Source organism: Apodemus sylvaticus, chromosome 7 (assembly GCF_947179515.1).
Source record: "Apodemus sylvaticus chromosome 7, mApoSyl1.1, whole genome shotgun sequence".
Classification (NCBI taxonomy): domain Eukaryota; kingdom Metazoa; phylum Chordata; class Mammalia; order Rodentia; family Muridae; genus Apodemus; species Apodemus sylvaticus.
Genome location: NC_067478.1, coordinates 43,310,139 through 43,329,777, shown reverse-complemented (window position 1 = coordinate 43,329,777; position 19,639 = coordinate 43,310,139). Strand labels below are relative to the sequence as shown.

Here is a 19,639-nt window from a genome sequence, read left to right as displayed (position 1 = left end):
GCTCCTTTCATAGACAATATCAACCACGTGTTCTATTCACCATCAAGGCCTTGCCAGACTCTTAGAACCACACATACGTCCTGTTGTAACACAAGTTTACCAAACTCTCATACTAGTTAAACAAGGCTCCAAACTCCACAAAGAAAACCTATACCTAATAGTGTACAACCCCCACTAATCTTTAGAGAGTTCTTTAGTGCTTGCCCAAAGGCTAGTATTTAGTAATCTAGCACCTAGAGAAAACTTACATGAGTGTGTGCATAAATGCATACACACACATACACATACAACTCTTAATCTTTTTTCTACTTCCTCTTCCCATTGTTGATTATCAATATTTATTCCTTACACAAATTAAACATCCTATTGAATATCATAATTGTGCATCAGATAAATGATATTTAACTAACACTGATAATGGAATCAAAGTTGTTGGGGGACTCATAAAGAGCCAAGCCTACTCAAAACTGCCAGAATCCTGAAGCTCAGAGCCGAGAGTCTGGAAACTGCTGATACTGAAAACAGCTTTGTCTTCTGGGTCACTTAACCCTGCTAAGTTTATACCCAGACAAACATTTTTGGCATCGAATAGCTAGTTTCTTTTGAAGCTGTTTGAGTCATTTAGATGGCCTGGCTGGAGGTTGGACACTGTCATTTCTTAAGCTGCAATATGCTTTGGAAGGCTGGTCTGCTCCTTGTGTATGCCTCATGTTTGACAGTGTACACAGTTTGGGGTTCAGAGGACATGATCTTTAGGACATTAAACACCAAATAGAGCAGACACAGATCAATAGAAAAAAATAACTTCTTTTTATTTACAAAAACAAAAAAATCCAAATATTGGATGCTGTAAACAAAATTCACAATCTGTTCCCTCTAGCACTGATACAAACATGTCAGTTTTGAAGAGTCCATTTCCCATCAACTCCTTTCACTGCCTGTGACACACAATTGTCAAAACATTCCAAGAGTGACCCAGGGTGCGGCTTGCGGTAGCAGAACAACTCAGAGTAGGCAATGGTTGTAGGGAGGTGGGAGGGTGGGTCAACAGTACACAGAGCCTCTTACATTCTGTGAAGCTTTGCAGCAAGTCTCCCCAAGCCCCTCAACACCGTCCACTTCGTACGGTTATCACTTATTTCTTAGCAAGCCATTACCATGACAACACGTGACACGGAGATCCCTCCACAGCACTGAAATGGTGATGCTAAAAGAAATATTAAAGAAAGAGTATATTCAAATAGGTTCTATATATGAAAACAGGATATTTTTGGCTTTTTTTTGTTTTTGTTTTTATCTAACACACATTTTTCTTTCACAACAAAAGCTTATTTTTGACAGCTGCTGACAGCTTTTTAACATAATACATTTCATTTACAAAATAGTTCACAATATTTATTTAACAAGCATTGCATTAAAAACAAGGATATGCACGGTAAAGCAACCAACAACAGCAAACGGAAGGGGTGGCAAAAACCGGTATGCTCACTTCTCATCTCATGTCCTGCTTGGCTTGAATATTCTGCCCATCCTTGTGTTTTTTTGGACCCAGGTCAAAACAGTCTAACTATACCAAAGAGCGCCGCAAGCTCTCTGTTCAATATTTGAAAGTCCATCCCCCTGCAAGAGTTCTTGAGGCAGTTGAATTTACTGCAGATGAAGTAAACTTTAGAAAAGGACACAGTCACAGGCTAAGTGTTCTCTGACATGCCACACTGGACGCATGAGAAGCACCTCCAGAATGCAAAACTTCTCCCTGTTCCAAAGTAACAGGACACTAGGCCAGACAAACACAAGAGCAAGCAAACTGTGGGCACTGATTAGATGCAGAGAGAGCTGGCCTTTGCCCTGACATTCAGGCTGTTAGGCCACACATCCACAAAGAGAGACATACATTCCCTTGCATGTTCAACTACAGATGCACAGGACTATAGTATGCACAAAATAGAAATAAATTATATAAGGCTTAAAGTAAATGCCACAAGTTGCCTTGAACACTGCCTGTTCTAGCTGAATGCCATGTGCTGGTACTTTTGATTAAGCTACCAGCCAGAAAGTAAGCAAGCAAGGAATAGAAATACTTGAGAAAGTAAATGAAAGACAGATTTCCTAATAAGGCCCCTTCAAACAAAAACCTGTGCTGTAAATGAACAGCAGGTCGCGACTATGGCAGAGCCCAGGGTCTCCAGACTTTTCAAAAACAGTGGGCAACTCATATACGCAGAGTTAGCAGGAGTAGAAACTAGGTCACCAGATGAGCCTCTGCCCCCCCCCCCCCCCCAGCAGTCCAGGAGAACTTGCAGGAGAGCTAAGCAGGGCTGGATTGTGGTTTCTGATAGGTGAGTTCCAGGCTTCATCTGCAAGCTGAACAAGGTTTCCTGGGACTTTGCATATGATCTTTCAAATGCAAGGAAGTGAAGGGGAAACCTGGACCACCAGGGAAGTAAGATCAGTTCCCCATAAAACAGAGTGGCAGTGTTGGGGACAGTGGCAGCTTGGTGAGGCTTCACAGGGAAGCTGTTACACCAAGCCAATCTGGTTCCTCGTAAGGCTTCAAATACATATACACAGAAGGGTGGTCCAGAGACATCAACCTGGACTAACCTGGCCAGGAGAAGTTGAGAGATGCTGAGAAATGACATCTTTGCCAATGTGAGAGTGTTAAGTTTACCCCAGCTTCTCTGTAACTGACTGGCTCTGCAGAGGAATTACCATACTTAGCACTCATTCATGAAGGTTTGAGGGGGACTGTGTGATTGTTTCACAGGAAAAGGTTTTTAATGCATTTGTTTTGTTTTTGAAATGTATGTTTTCAGAGACCAGTGTCTACAGGGCTGGGAAAGGAGTTAAGTTTAGCTGTCCCTGAACATGAAAATATCAGTTCATGTCACAAAGGTAAACAAATGGTCTCTTGGGAGAGAAAACTAAAGTTGGATTTGATTGAATACAAAGTGATTTAATTTATGGTACAGTACTAAATATTTCTATGCAGTGTGACAACCAGATCAAACATATTTCATATTGGATAAATTTATAAAATGTATATATATAATATATATATATATCCTATATATAAACTTTATGTAGTTGTGCAAATACTCTTTAAAAAGGGTCATTTCACATTTATTAAATTCTAGTGGTCCAAAATGTAGAATGCAGTCATTTGTATTTTCATTTAAATATTAAGAAGTAGTGTTCAGAATTTTTTCCCCCGCAGTCATGGATTTAATTATCCTATCTCGGGTCCATGATCCACAAGTTCTAAGCCTTAAAGGCATGTGATTCTATTTATTTAAGGGGGAGGGGCTCAAACTCTCAAAATGTCAGGTCAAGTCAATTAAAAAGCATGCTACCAAATATTCTCCCATTTGTGAAGTTCTCTGGTACACTGAAAATTAGAAAAAAAAACTCACTAAAAATGTATAATCTCTGCTTTTCCTATCAAATATATTACTCATTTTCCTCCACTTGTCTTATTTTTGTGGGTTTTAAATTGTCATTGCAGTGTGCCCATGTCTTCTAAGATTCTACCAAAAACATAAAAAGCACTGTATTTAAAATTTTCCTATTTGATACATTATTTTAGGTCATAGACAAAGTAGTGTGTATATATACATACATATCACATATATATGTGTGTATACACACAATATATACGTACCTATGATGACATCACACCAAACAATATCAACTTTATATAGGTATTTGCCAAAAAAAGGGCATTTCCTCCACCATTCACAAGCTTATATGTTCTTTTAGGTTTTTTTTCTTGAGTCCCTGATAAAATAAAATAATTATTAAGCCATAAAATAACCTTTTCCACTTCAAATCTTCTGAAAGCAACAGGCACTTTGATGTGTATTGGTGTGTAACAAATATAGTAACTCTTTATATATCCTATTTTATCTCTTCTGCTTGGGAATTTTTATCTGTTAAATCTTTGGTCCTTGAGCATATTTTCTTGGCTACAGCTGTTTTTTGCTTGCGTCTTCACATTTAAAATAAAATAAAAAAACAAAACAAAACAAAAACACCGCAAGCTATGCACGAAGCTGGAATTAATGGTTCGTGCCATCCTTAAGTCCTGCTGGGTTTGTTATAAGGACAGCATCGACCTACCTACTGTTGATTTGGATTGATCTGTTCCTATGAGGAAAACAAGATCATTCCAAAGAGAACACTCGGTTCAAGACAGATGGTAATCCCTACCAGTAGCCCTGCTTTCTCCGGGTTACTTTCCGACCTCCTCAAGTGACAGGCAAGGTTCTCTTCCTCTTGTGTATTTAGCCATTTGTGAATGCCATCTTAAAAGTGTTTCCACCATCACCCTTCCCTAAGGCAGAGCTATGGGAGTAGCTACTGCAAACCCATATTGTCAAGAATCAAGCCTTTATTTTTTTCTTTTTTTAAATTCTCTTATTATTTTGGGAGAATCTGGCTGCTTTTACTAACAGGCCTCTTTTGTTTCATGACACAATCCAATTGGGTAGAGACCATAGGTGGGGTGGGTGGCTGGGGAGGGTGACGAGTTCAAATCATGCTCCCTTACCAATGGAAAGAGCATTACCAACTTTAAAATCAGGAGGAAGCCCTCAGTGCATAAAACACATCCCTAATTAGGACTGGGTCACTCCCCTTTTTGGTGTTGTCATAATTTTTCTTCCTTTCTTTTTTTTTCTTTCTTTTTTTTCTATCTTATTTGAAATGGCTTCCCCCATGGGACATTTTTTAAATGATTCTTAATTGCAGGGTAACCAAGTAGAATATGTCTGCTGCTGACATGTGAATACGGGCTGAACTTGTGCAATGTAGTAATTGCTAAAGTTAGCATCTGCAACGTAGGGGGCCGGCTGGTAGTAGCAAGTGACATTAGCCACATTAGGAATGACATTTTGGTCAGCTAGCACCCGGATTGCCAGCATGGTGATAAGGTTTAAAGTCTGCCTCCTTTCATGTCCCATCAGGCACACCGTACTCTCGTTTACCACTCCATGAAGGGTCATGAGATAGTCATACTTGCGGTCTTCCAAGCCCACGAAGTGGTTCTGCAAGTAGGACTCCAGCTTTCTCTGCTGCTCGCCGATGTCCGAGAAGTCAATAAAAAACCTGGAACACATGTACCTCTGGAGGGTCTTGATCTCCTCGGAGGCAGGCCTGAAGCCCCGCACTAAGAGGTTGCAGTACTTGAGCAAGCCTCCCCCTCTTATTTCCTCTGGGTTCCTGGTGGCAATGATCTTGTTGCAAAGGTGATCAAAGGCTTCGTGGAAATCACCATAGACACTCTCGCCGATTATGGTGGGGTGAAATGTCTCAGTCATTGGGTTCTCTGAACACTCGTAAAAGAGGAGAAGAGAGTCTAATTTGATTTGAAAAGAATCTACACTGAATTCAAACTGCCTCCGGAGGGAATCCACAAACTTCAGCTCCACATTTTTGCCGCTGTTGTTTGACAGGGATATAAGACTCCACCGGTCAGAATCATTGCATACTTTAACCATTTTCTGCACATAAGCTTCCTACGATGTAAAAGATAAAACGAGAAAATGAGCAAAGGGACAATAAAAGTGTCTCAGCTTCTTTGCTGAGAATTATTTTGCTCCTTCCTGTTTGTTTTGTTAAGTTTCAGCAAAACGCTGCCTACAAGCTTAAATAGTCTTCGGAAAACAGGGGGAAAAATACATTTAACGAGTAGTTTTGCCGTCTGGGAAAGAGACTAGAAGTAATAGTTTGAGGCTTTTGGCAGACGCAGCAGCATACTAAGACGTTCTGTTGTCATGTCTGAGTTCAAATGTTATTTTTTGAAGATGGTCTAATAGGCACACTATTCACCCAGTATCCACAGAGGCAGACAGTGCCGTGAGTCGGCGGCCTCTCTCGCCCTCCTCTCCAATCACCCAGTTCTCCTCCCCTTTAGGCAATCAATCTTATCAGTCTGGTGCGTCCCTCCAGCGACACTCCACAGTTACAGCCAAAGAGGAACTAAATTGCCTTCAGACAACTTTAATTAATTATACAAAATGCCACCTAAACCTAAGGGGAGGGGCCCGCTACTACACCCTCAACCGGAGAATTAACAGGGAAAAGCATCAAATATCTTAAAAGCTGAAGTCAGTTGAATCCAGAGTAAGGATCTATTCACATTTTCCAATACAATAAAAACCCATTGACTCAAGTTCTGCTTCAGGCTGCTATTTTCCCAAAGTCTAGATCACAAGATGACTCAAAAAAAAATTGATTTACATCATTCCATCCTTCCACCAATCACGTTATACTCTTGACAGGAGTCCGGCAAGGAAAGCCAAGAGTTAAATTAAACCGTACAGAGAAGGAAGAGAAGGAAACGCAGAGGAGGAAGCACAGAGTTGTGGCGCTGGAGCTCCCAGGAAACTAAAACACTCCACACCACTTACTTCGCTCGTGAAAAAAATAATAAAAGATAAATAAACGTACTCACTACGGCCATACTGACCGCAGTTCAGGCAAGCCGGGGGGCTTGCTTTCTCGCCTTTCCCCCCACCCCCACCCCACCCCCCCACCCCCACCCCCCGCTGTGCCCAAGCCCATCAGGTGTCTTTACCTTGAGAGTGAGCGGTGTGATCTTCTCCTTGTTCACCCCTTCGGGCAGGAAGTCTAACAGGCAATCCAGCACCACGTCCTTCACAGTCTGAAACTCCTCTTCCCCACGCAGGTCAGCGCAGAAGATGAGGTCCAGGTCCTTGTAGCCCAGGCCACTGTCCTGGTGCAGGACGTGACTGGCGGCCGAGCCATTGAGGCGCACGTCGCGCACACCTATGCTCTTCTCTTCCAGGCGCCTCCGCACCACCTTCACGATTAGGCTCGGCTGCAGCTCGAGCGTGGGGAAGTTGCCGCGCCCGTGGATCGGGATGGTCTCGCTCAGAATGCCGTCCAACCGCTGCACTTGCTCCCAGTTCAGCACGTTGCAGTGCGCGGTGGGGCTTTCGCAATAGTCCAAGCAGCGGTCGCCGAAGCTGCCGCCGCCACCGCCGAAGTCACCACCCAGGGGGATATAGGGGCCACCGGTCAGCTCGTTCTCTGCCATGACAAAGTACCCTTCTCCCTCGGCCATGTAGTGCCCGCCGAACGCCACTTGGCCTTGGTCAGTCCTAAGAGGAAAGAGTGGGTTTAGGGGAGCGGCAGGGGGGTGTGAAGGTGCGGGGACAAGGGTCCCGCCGAGGGGCCTGGGCTCCCCCTCCCCGATCGTGATGCCCCATAAGCTGCCCATAGTAGCCCTCCTCCCCCAACCCTCACGGACCCCAATGCCCAGCCGCGCGCCGCGCCCCGCAGAGCAGCCCCGCACCAAAAGTATCTCTGATGCATCTGGAAAGCACAAGCGAGAGTCCCGTCTGTGTCACCTGGAGGCGGCCGCCCCTTCTAGGAGCGCAGGCGAGCGAGGAACCGCGAGGCGGACACACTTCGCAGGAGGTGCGAGTGCGCTCCGGGCAGCGGCCGGCGACTTCTCCGCGGCGACCCCCGCCGCGCCCTGAGCGTTCCCGCCCCTTGCCCGCGCCCCGCCCGCGCCCCCGCTGCGGTGGTCTCGGAGGTGGCGGCTCTCGACGCCGCCGATGCCACCGCGCACACTCGCGTCTCTGGAGCTTTAGCAGTTGTGCGGGGGGAAATGTCTTCAGTACTTTTTTTATACCGGGCTTCTCCGCGCTTCCGGGGCCCCAGCGCGCAGTGCTCGCCACACCCTCTCATTTGCATAGAGCACCGCCCCCAGCGCTGGGTGGACAGTCGCCGGAGCTCAGAGCTACTGGAGCCAGGCCAGGGTGCGCAGCCCCTGGCTATGTGCACAGACAGATGCCTGTGGCTCCTACGTGTAGATTTATCCATTTCTGCACGTCCACACACTCGCACACACCCCTAAAGAGGACACACTTTGCCTCAAATGTGTTAGATGGCCATCAAAACTGGATCAGGGTTAAAAATCACGCAACTGCAGAAACTTCCCAAGCCTAGCCTTCTGGCTGGGTGTAGCGCGTCATTGCCGCGTAACTCTGGGTCTCCTGGAGGTTCCCCCAACAGTGTCCGTTTGTGGCTAGACCGCTGATTCCACTAAGGACCCTGGACCAAGTGTGGTCTCCGGAGGCAACTGGTCACGCACGTCAGTCTCTGTGCGGGAGGGGGAGGGGTTTGCTGAAAACTGAGTTTCGATTCTCGAAACCTCCAGAAGTGCTGGGGAAGTCGGGTGCCAGCCAGCCAGCCTGAGTGCACGTCCAGCTGCCGCGCGCGAGCTGGGCAGGCGCGCGTCGCCTATCACACTGCTCTGCCGGCTCCCGGACAATCGTGGGGGTTGGGGGGGGGGGTGTCTCGGAGCGCAACCCCAACAGTGCAAGAAAGTCGCCACAAGGGTGGCGGTCCTTTGGCTCAGACTTGGGAGGCGAAGCGCGTTGCTCGCAGCCGCTACGCGTCTCAGTTCTTAAGTGAATAAAACGTCAATGATCTAAGTAGGGTCTGACTTCTTACCGGCCATAAAGGACAAATTTAAAAGACGTGAAGTTTCTCCCCCTCCAGCTTCAGTTGCCAGTGTAGCGCTGAAGGATTGGAAAAGGTTATCTCAGCGCTCTGGCACCGCGGTGTTTGCTAGAAAGCTCCCTGCTTTTGCTTGTCCACCTCCTCCGCCGCCCCGCTGCCTCCTTTCAAAGCAAGGCTTTGCAGTCCTTGCTCCAGGTAGAGGCTGTGGGCCGAGGCAGTCAGGGTAGAGATGAGAGGCCCTCAGACGAACAGCCATTCCCCCCATGACCCTAGGCAACTTCAGAGAACCGGCCTCAGAATTTAGGGAGCCCTGGCCTAGCAGCCCAACCTGTGAGGCTAGGAGTTGAGGGATGGGATGCCGGGGTGTCGCCCACGCAGATCTAGCTGCGTGACAACGCCGCCCCCTGCTGGTGCCCTGTGAAGCTGTGAGTCCACAAAATGGAGAAACTCGACTAGAGGCCAGGCTTTTTTTTACCATAGGCCTGGCCTAGGCCAAATTGGATTGAGCAATTAAAAGGAGCCCTACATCCCTACATTGTTCTCAAACGCCACTGCGTCCTTTCAGGGCATGTCCAACCATGAACGCTGCCTAGCAACACATTTCATATATAGGAAAGTCTGTGTGTGTGTGTGTGTGTGTGTGTGAGAGAGAGAGAGAGAGAGAGAGAGAGAGAGAGAGAGAGAGAGAGAGAGAGTGTCTCACAGGGACGTACATGTGACAGTGGTAACTGTGTAACTCAGACTGGCCTAAAAATCAGCATCTTCTGGAGTGATGTGATTACATCTGTGAGCAACCACCTCCACCCTGCGCTCTTCCTATACACCTCACAACCTTCAGGTCAAGGCATTCTGTGCCATAGGGGGATGGAAATAAAGCGATTAAGAGGTAATGATCGTTATGGGGTCAGGCCGTGCAGAGCCATTTGACTGTGAATGCTATTTAGGCTTCATTGCCCAAATGAGATGTCAGTGGCTTAGTTCTTCCTTCTCAGGGGAAACTGAGGCAAGCAGTCGCAGCGGGGGGGGGGGGGGGCAGCAAGAGAAGAATACTCTGGATACAGCTCAAAGATAAAGTGTTTAACTAGCTCTGAATTTAGCTCCAGAGAGAGAGGAGAGAGAGACAGAGAGAGAGAGACAGAGGGACAGAGACAGAGACAGAGAGAGGGAGAATAAAAATATTTTCATGCAAAAGAATCAGGAATTATTTTCTTCAAAGGCTGATAATTCTGAGTTTTCTTAAAATAATGTCAAAGTGGCTGGTCATATATTAAATACATTGCCTTTTTCTTTAAAGGCAATCTTTCAGCCCCACTCTCATTTACTTTGTACAGTATTTTAAGCTTCCATCAAAAAGCCTGAGAAAAATAGGAACCAAAACTAGAGTCACTTGTGAGCAGGTGAGTTCTTCGCTCACACCAGCAATGTGTCCCATGAGGCTGAAGGGCTCAGCTTCTTTAGAAAGCTGCCTGGGAGGGGACCCTGACAAGAGCGCCCAGCCAGAGCCTCCACTTTTCCACTTCACAGGCAGTTACATCCTGCTCTCAAGTGGGGACACACACCCCTCCCTCAGGAATGTGCACCCTTCTCTGCACAGCTGCTCCCAAGGCCTCTCCCAAGAACAGGAGACTTGGCTGAGACAGGCAGATCATGGAGGGCCTGCTGTGCCATACCACGTGCTGGAGAGCAGACGAGTTCCAGGCAGTGGCCACCGGCACGGTGGGGACACCCCCTTTCCTCTAGCTGGCAGTTCTTTGCGGATAACACTTCCTTAATGACAGTGCATTCCACACTGCCAGGCTTAACTAGACCCTCCTGCCTGCCTCCCACACTGGGACATCTGGGGCAACTCACTCTTGGCCGTGCCAAGGAAGGCAATTGAATTATTGGATTAATATATGCCTGCTGCATAGAAAGGCTACTGGTTACACACTGCTGAATGGAAGCATATGTTCTTCATTGTTCCTCCTCTGTCGTCAAACCGAGGTAATATTTATATTCTGGAAAGTGGCAGCCATCCTTACACGAAACTGCAAAGTTGGCAATTGTGAGCACCCACTTGCTTTCTGTGGATGGCCAATGGAAGTACCAAATAAGAAATCCTGTATTTCCCAGCCAAGACACTTCACAGCATAGTTATTCCGGTATTAGATTCACATGGACTTGACGTTTGGAGAAAGGATAGAAGGCTTTAGCTTCAGGGCTTATTTGGTAATTTAGTACCCCCCCCCTGCCTTAAAATGAAAAAAGAATGAAGACCAATGGCAATATGATAAGGTTCCAGACACCACAAGGAGCTGGAGAGATGGTTCAGCATTTAAAAGCACCTCCTACTGTTCTTGTAGAAGACACCCCCACACCCCCAGCTTAGTTAACAATACCCATGTCAGGCAGCTCACAACCACCTATAACTCCAGCTCCAGAGGATCCAAGCATTTCCACATGCATAGTAATATACACCCATGCATGCTGCACACACACACACACACACACACACACATACTTATAGAGAGATGGGGGTGGGAAGAAGAATTCAAGTAATTGAAAGAAATTCTGGAAATATTGCAGCCACCACAAAACTGAAATCATGTATTCAGACTACTTCTTGAGAAAGCAAAATATCTTTATCTGAATTTTTTAATGGAAAGCCTAGTAGAGACATTTGAGGAAAACATATCATTTGCCACTAGCTGTTCTTAATTTGCAACTTATAGTAACAATCAATGCAAATTTAGCACAGAAAGAGAAAGTTCAGTATTGGTCTTAATAATATTGAATATGCTAGTGTATACCACATAGTATGCTCAATACTTTAAATATGTTATTTCTTAAACTACGTTCTTCCCAAACCACAGTTCTGCATATTATATACCTATTATCTGGATTGGAAAGGCAAAGCATAGAAGGTCAAGTGTCTTAAAAGGTGGCAGAGCCTTGGCTTACCCATCCATCTGTCTGGGAGTTTCTTGTATCCTATGGGCTGGCGGTCCCCCTGCCTTCTGATGCTTTTTAAACTTGGAATTAACCTGGAATTGTACTCTGTCTATTCCTTTCCAAGTAGTAGATGTTCATCCTGGCATAACAGTGGGAAGGCACATGTTTCATCTTGAATCAACTGCTAAGAGCCAAACTGTACCATGTACTGACTGAACTGATGGGGGTGACTCCTCCCAAGCCCTGAAAATAACCTCTACAGTCATGGAGAGCTAACAAGCCAGCAGCTTCAACGGGGAAGTTTGCAGAAAACCCTCACAAAGGGAAACACAGTGGGAGGTTTGGAGATGGCCCAAGAACACTAGTAGCTAGCGAGTCACTTCTCTCTTCTTGTTCTCTCTGATTCCTATCTTCCCAAAGATGGCTTCTGAAGATAAGAAGTAAACAAACAGGAAACAATTCCCCAAGCTCATATTCAGAAGAGTCCGGAAAACCACTGTTATTATCTAACTTTTCTCTCACAGCCCTCTGTGGAGTCTTCCTCCCACTACTATGTTGCTCTCTCCACGCCAGCGTCTTCCTTCTCTTCATGATCCTCTAACTTTTGCTGCTTCTATCCTTTGACCCTTCCACCAGCTGTGGCAAGCCTGTGGAAGCACACTGCAGTGTTGCCAGAAGAACACTGGGGGCTGGGATGTGAGCGCTGACCATCTGCCTCACTCAGAGGGCAAATCTCAGTAATTGATGACAGCCAGTGAGGGACAGCTTCCTTTCCAAGCATGGACACACACACAGGTGTCATCTCACCTGTCCTGATCCCTCTTTGATCCTCAGGTAGCGGTGGCTCAATAGCAACTTCTCAGAGCATTCTGTGTAGAAGTTAAAATGTCCAGAGGGAACTATTTCTAAGAAAACTAAATGGTGCTCGTAAAAAAAAAAAAAAAAAAAAAAGATTTTTATTGTTTTTCTTCAAGGAAACACATGCTTCAAAGACTAGCAACATCCCAGGATTATAACATTTCTAAGCTATTTCAAAAATCATGTTATAAGTTATTATTTAATATGTTATTGGTAACTTTATTAGTTATTTTCTGTAGTTGTGATAAAGGTATCATGGCAATTTATAGAAGTGAGGATTTATTTTGGCTTATGGGTCTAGAGGGTTACAAGCCCATCATGATGGAGAGGCATGGCGGCCAGCAGGAATGGTGGCCCATGCAGGAAGTGAGTGAGCATGCCTTGAATTGTAAGCACAAACCAGAAAGAGCAAACTGGATGTAGGTGAGGAATTTTACTGTGACTTCCTTCAATGTCGTTGGAGCACCTAAGCCTCCCACAAACAGCTCTAACAACTGAGGTCCAAGTATTCAAAGGCTGAAGACTCTGGGGGAACATCTCTCATTCAAACCCCCTACAGTAACCAGTAGTTGTCATTAAAATGGTAACAAGTACCATTTAAAAACTTTTGACCCTTCTTCCTCTAAAGTACATCATTGTATCTTCAAGAATTATTCTGCTGCTTCTAATGAGTACAAATGAGAATAGACTGGGTGATTTCTGCCATGTCTGTAAGACTAGTCATAGAAGAATTAAGGTTGCACAATTTCCCATAGAGGCCACTTTGCAGTTTCATATTTGTGATAGTAGATTTAAAAGCAGTAATGCTCACTTACTTTTAAAAGGACTCTTCAGCTACTCAGATAGTCCTCTGATTTGGCTACATCTCACTACTGGATTGCTGAGTTTCCTAAGGTGTTATTTTCAAGTGTATACCTTTAATCTATCTGGCCACCGAAAAATAACTCCATTCACAGTTGTAGATCAATGAATTTACAAAATTCCACAAAGAGGCACCAGTATAGTTGGAATGACTGATGGCATCACATTAAATACAATACTGATGGTCCCTTTGTAGAAGTCTTCGTCAGAGCTATCAGCCTGAATTTTCTGATACTGCCATTGATGCTGATTTTGCCAATGTCTATTCCCGTGTGGACATCTTGGTGAAACACCGACTGTTTCAGTCAGTGTCGTAAGTAACGTGCACCAGATGATTGTCCTCATTCCAGACAAGAAAGGTGTTCAGATTTTACATTCATTTGGTGAAATATAAATTTGAAATGTATGCATGTTATCTTCCCAAATGCCAGGTGTGGATAAATGAACTGTTGTGTGTGTGTGTGTGTGTGTGTGTGTGTGTGTGTGTGTGTGCCGCAGTGGTTTCCTTCTGTATGTTTGCAATGAAAGATGCAGGGCTTCTCTGAGAAAAAGATGATGACTGTGTGATGGAACACATGAAACACTGTGGAGGAGAGAACGAGGAACTACCACTCGATCATTCTGCCTTTTTAAGAGGAATGCATCCCCAAACATTTGGGAGCTTTGCTTAGTAGAAAATAATGTTATCCTCTACAGGTGTGCTCATTTCATCTTGACGTACATCAGCCAGTCCTTGCATGAAACCTGAAATGATATATTGGAGGTCCAATGGAAGCTGATTTCCTTCACATATGCTCCCAATGTTTAAAAGATACGTTTACAAGTACCAAACAGGTATTGTATCAATCAATTTTTCTCATGACAAAACAACATAGTCGAAGCTTGGTAAAGAAAAGAACTTGGCTAACTCACAGTTTGAAATGCTAAAGTGGATAAATTCTGGGATCTGGTGCCATTTATTTGACTCCCAGAGAGGTCTTCTTGCTGTATCACAACAAGGTTTACTGCATCTCTGGGACAGGAATGCTTACAGAGGAGACCTTGAGGACCAGAAGCCAGGTGATTGACTCAAGGGCCTGAGGCCTAATCATCTTCCATTACACCTTCCTCCTAAAAGACTTCCATCTACACTCTACCACACTGGAGTACGGCCTCCACCACTTGAACTTTGAAGGGACAGCCTCAGACCTTATCCAAATACCAACACTTACCACCTATCACCAGTTTTATAGACTTAACCCTGAGAGTGTATGACTAACAGATGAATCCATGCACGCTGCAGATGACACATTTTCTCCTATACCTAAGTCATATATTATGTCAGCATGCATGTACTGCCTTGTGTGATATGAGAAAAAGTTAGCATGGACTATGGTTATCAATTTTTAAAAAAAAACAGAAGTTCTGAAAATTTGAGTGCAAAACATGTGCAAATAAGCTTTGAACTTATTGAGTTGCAGAATGTTAATTAAAAATATATATTCTGCTAGTCAAACTCTGAAAGTTCACAACCTTGACAAGCCTAAGGTCCTTAGGTGGGAATAGATAAACTAGCTGCAGACTCACTGTGTGTAGTTTCCCAAAACACCAACATTTATTTTACTAATGTGATTCAAGGAAACTATTTTTTTTCTTACATAGACAACATTTCATTGGGGCTGGCTTACAGGTTCAGAGATTCAGTCCATTATTATCCAGGCAAGAGCATGGCAGCATTACTATCCAGGTTGGTATGGTGCGGGCAGAGCTGAGAGTTCAACATCATCTGAAGGCTGTTAGTGGAAGACAGACTTCCAGCCAGCTAAGGTGAGGGTCGTAAGCCCACACCCACACTTACTCCAACAAGGCCATACTTCCTAATAGTGCCCCTGGGCCATATGTAAACCATCACATTCCCCTTCCTGGCCCTGATAGGTTTGTCCAAATATATGAGTCTATGGGGGTCATACCCAAACATAGAATAATGCAAAATACATTTAGTTTAATTTCCAAAGTCCCCTTAGTCTATTGCAGTCTCAACCATGTTCAAAGTCCAAAGTTCAAAATCTCCAGTCGCTTAACTGCATTCCCCAAGGTAAGACAGGAAACCAGCTGGGCAAACTTCAAATTCTGCAACTCCATGTCTGATGGCAAAGTGGTCTTCAGATCTCCAACTCCTTTTCACCTTCGTTGACTGCAACAAACTTCTTTCTCTTGGGCAGGTTCTACTCCCTGTTAGCAACTTTCCTCAGCAGATAGCCCACAGCTCTGACAGCTCAAACATCTTGGGGTCTCCAAGGCAATCTCGATGTTACAGCTTCTTGTTTCAATGTCTGGGATCCACACATGATCTTCTGGGCTCCTCCAAAGGGCTGGCATCGCTTCTCCAGCTCTGCCCTCTGTAGCACTCTAAGCTCAGGTTGATCCACTCCATTGCTGCTGCTGTTCTTAATGGTCATCCCGTGGTATGGCATTTTACTTGATCTATTGACTGAAGCAAAGGACTCAGAATCCAGAAAAGGATGCCTTAGTTTAAGACATAGTGGGAGGAGCTATAGATCTGTACACAATGAAAACATCTTATCAGGAGATCAGCTTCTAACAGGTCTCTATCAGGAGAATCAAGATTAACACTCCCAGGGAAGCTGACTGAAGTTTCCATCAGTAAGATATTTCTGAAAAGTGGGAGAATCATACTTCCAGGGTTTGGGAACATGGTCAGTGTGAAGGAATTGAGTAACTCATTAGCATGATAAAATGGCATGTTCAATTTTTCTTAGTATAAAAGCTTATTAGAACACAAAAAGAGGAAAAAATAAGGCAACTGGGAGTTTTTGGTTTGGGGGTGCAGTGTTTTTGCTCTGTAACATTCCGCAGATTTCCATTAAGATTACAGAAAACTTTGCATTATCACTGGCAAAGTGGGGGTAGTCAAATCCCACTGCATCTGCTGCCTGGAGATTCTCTGTGGGCAGGATCTCAGAACCTTCACACTGACCATGAAAACGGCGAGACACTGTGTTAGACAGAAATGCTTCTTTAGAAGGCGTATGTCTTCTCTTCCCAGCATGCCTAGAGCACTGTTTGTGTTCTGTGACTTGCACGGCCTCTTGAGAAAGTCAAAGTACTCAAGGGCTGGAGTGGAGTCTCAGAGTGAAAATGCTTGTGTCACATACTTAAGGCCCTGGGTTTCATTCCCAGCATTGCCAAAAAAGGAATGTTAAAATATTCAATCTAGATGTATCATTAAAAGTAATAACATTATTCAACTTAATAGTACATTGCACCATGTTTTTGTCTTTGAAGGGTTTGTTTTGCTTGATTTTTGTTCCATTTTGTTTTACTATCCTCTCACTTTATATTTGATTCCACCTTTACACCCATTGTGACGCTCAGGTATACATTGAACTCAAAATGATCCCCCTGCTTCAGCCTCTCAAGTGCTAAGATGACTGGTATGTATCCTCCACAGTGCCCAGTCTGTTTTAATTTGTATGTTACTGCCTCTCGAGGAAGTAGAGAGGGGACACAACAGTATTTCTAATGACCCTTGTCAATATGTTATGACTGCTACATTGGATAAACTATTACATTGAGTCACAAAGAACCTGGTTTATCAAACTAATTCTTATACTACTTTGTGTCTAAAGAGAACAAACATTTGAATTAAAAACAATAGCTGAAAACAAATGAAGTACTTAAATGTTTGCCTCTGGGTTTAACAGCCAGATGCCTGTTTAAATGTCCCGCTTTTAACAGAATATAGTGGAGGCTTCAGTTGCCTTTTAAATTTAATTGAAGACCAAAATCATGTGTATGTTTGCCCTCAATCTGGCCTTAAAGGTTTTAAATGCTTATATTGATAAAATTAACCAGATGTATGAAAAGTTCCAGTTTCTGCTGTATGGCAACATGAACAATCCTAACTTTGATCCCTTCAATTCCAAATACGGTTCAGGACCCTGTATGCTGTAGTAGAGATGGAGGCAGTGAACTGCTCAACCAGGGGGGTGTATTGGGGTACATGTGTAAATGTGCTGATATCTCTGAATGTCCGATATCACCTTCATTTCTCTCCCTAGTTTATTTACACACCCCGTTTCTTATCCTCTGTTTATTAGAAGCCAGTTGGCTGTAGAATCAATGATATCAGACACTACACTAGATACCATTAGTAACTCACTATGATTATCCACAAGACCAGCCAAATGGAGCGCATAAAGACCTGAGAGTATATACATCTACACACAGATGAAATAAATATAGTCTGAGTTATTTAAAAGCCACCTCACAATAATCTAGATAAAGTATATATGTTCCCTGCATCTGATACAACTAGATTGCAAGCTAGTCTCCAGAATTCTTTGGGCAGGTATGAGATCTCATCCACAAGGCCTTGATCTTAGGTACCTGGTGAGGCTTTCCTATCTAGCCATGTGGCTCTGGCCCTGACCCACCCTCACTGGAAGTCAGTGACTCTTTCTTTTATTTTGCTGCTGCTCATTTTTTTTTGTTTGTTTGTTTGTTTGTGGTTTTTTTTTTGGTTTTTTTTTTTTTGGCTAATAAATTCCCATGACATACTTTAATTATCAGTTGCATGAGAAAATAAATCTTCAGTTATAATTAAGAACATATGAAATGTAACATGAGAGAGTAACAGTGAGTTCTGCATGTATACGATCATGCTATCCAGCCACATGCATAGGTCAGCAGGTCATCACTTGTGGCATTAGCTGTTGTTTCCTTCCTGCTGAGGTGTTTCTGGTTTACTGCTCTAACTGCTGGTGGAACATTCTCACAGTTCTGGAAGTGCTGATGAATGCTCACTGGATTCCTGTATTTATCAGTTACATTTTTCCAGAATAAAATATTTACAAATAAATACATAATAAAATAATAATGTTGCCACTTGTAGACAATCACACACATGATTAGTCAGTTTAGATAATAGCTCAAATCCTAGCGCCAAAGTAGCCAATTCACTTTGTCTTAATAAATTGTGCAATTTGGCTTCAAGAAGAAATTGAGTTTGTTGCAATGGTACAGAGGCCTTTGGTAGCAGCTATACATGTTCCTGTAACCCATGGCAAGGTTTTCTTGGTCAATGATACCTCCTCCTTATTTATTTCTTGGTGAGAAGCCAGCAACTGCCCTGAGAAGAGCAGTATCAACCGCTCCAAATTAAAATGTTTAAACATTTCTAAAAAAAAATTGTTTAGGTCTTTAGGTCGAGGACTGGCTGCAAAAGTCCTTGCTATGAACCTTTTTTCATTCCTTAAATAGATTCTTCTTATGAGAGCTTATAACAACCAGTTTTTTTTTTTTTAATAGCACACTACACTTCATTACGCAGGACCATATGAGACTCAGGGAAAAATAGAATAGTCATCACAACCATTTTTGAGGAGTTGTAGGGAACCAGGAAATGGGTACAATTGGGGGCAATACCTGGTACATGTACTTTAAGGAGTATTTCCCTAAAGCTGGATTGAGAAGGCATAAGCACAAAACTTTCACCAAGAAACATATTGGGAGAGCACTTTTCAGACACATAACCCACCCAACTGTGCATTCATAGCTGGAGGGCAACATTATGTTTGGGAGCAGAGTACAGCAACAGTTGAAGGAACAAATACAAACCACCCAGCTTCTTGCAAGGGACCAGGTCTGTAAGGCATCAAATGTTGCTCTCTGCGGAGTTCTCTCTCAGGACGTCAATATTATTCTTGTAAAGTTGCCTTTTCTAAATCCTTCCTGAACTCAAAGACAGATATATTTCTGAATCTCCATCTTTCAGTCTGCTGGTCAGGAGTACACAGATAATCTCCTTATAGACCTAGAATTGTTGGGACACAAATATTAACTATTAGAACAAAAAGACTTATGGGTCCTTAAACAGTACTATGCTTGTGCAAAGCCAGAAAGTTATCCATGATCTTCACATCAGGAAGATTCTCCAAGCTAGGGTATGAATGGTTCAAGAATGTGCACACCCTCTAATTAAGTTCTGAATCAACAACATTACGTCACTAAAACCTCCAGTGTGGGAGCTATCTCCACCAGCAATCTCCAACCACTGCCTTTCTGCATGTAGGGTTCTATAGCTTTGATTACTACTACTACTACTACTATTGCAACTTTTAGGACCTGGAAGTCTATTAGTCTTTAGCTTTTGTGAAACTAACCCTGCCTTTTTTTTACCCATCTCAGCAAAAACTGTCACATGTAGAATTTTTTAAAATAGAAGTAGCTTAATATTAGACCAGAAATGGAAAGGTAGTCATTACAGACAAGATGAATCCTATAAAGTCATATTTGTCAAGTCCAAGTTCTTGATCTTAAAATGAATGTGATCCTGCCTCAAACGACTATTTCCTTGCCAGGGAAGACCTTGCCAGTGACTTGAACAAAATTTTCTGGCTAACATATATTTTCCGCATGTTTCTAAGTGTGGTTGATGTTTGATAATGGGATGAGGTAGATAATTAAAAAGGGATGATCTACTTAAACCAGAATG

The 19,639-nt window shown here is 43.6% G+C and overlaps 1 protein-coding gene across 2 annotated transcripts; it reads right to left on the bottom strand.

Annotated features, from left to right (window-relative positions):
• Nucleotides 1-787: 787 nt before the first annotated feature.
• Tent5a (terminal nucleotidyltransferase 5A) lies at nt 788-7,504 on the bottom strand. Of its 2 annotated transcripts, none has more exons than XM_052187723.1 (3): nt 7,319-7,504; nt 6,578-7,124; nt 788-5,516 (listed from the first exon to the last, which is right to left on the bottom strand). In XM_052187723.1, the coding sequence occupies exons 1-3, from the start codon at nt 7,336-7,338 to the stop codon at nt 4,740-4,742; spliced, it is 1,344 nt and encodes a 447-aa protein (XP_052043683.1). In that variant the 5' UTR covers nt 7,339-7,504; the 3' UTR covers nt 788-4,739. The 2 variants fall into 2 exon arrangements, with proteins under 2 accessions (XP_052043683.1, XP_052043684.1); XM_052187724.1 differs by having other exon boundaries at nt 7,374-7,503.
• Between the last annotated feature and the right edge of the window lie 12,135 nt (nt 7,505-19,639).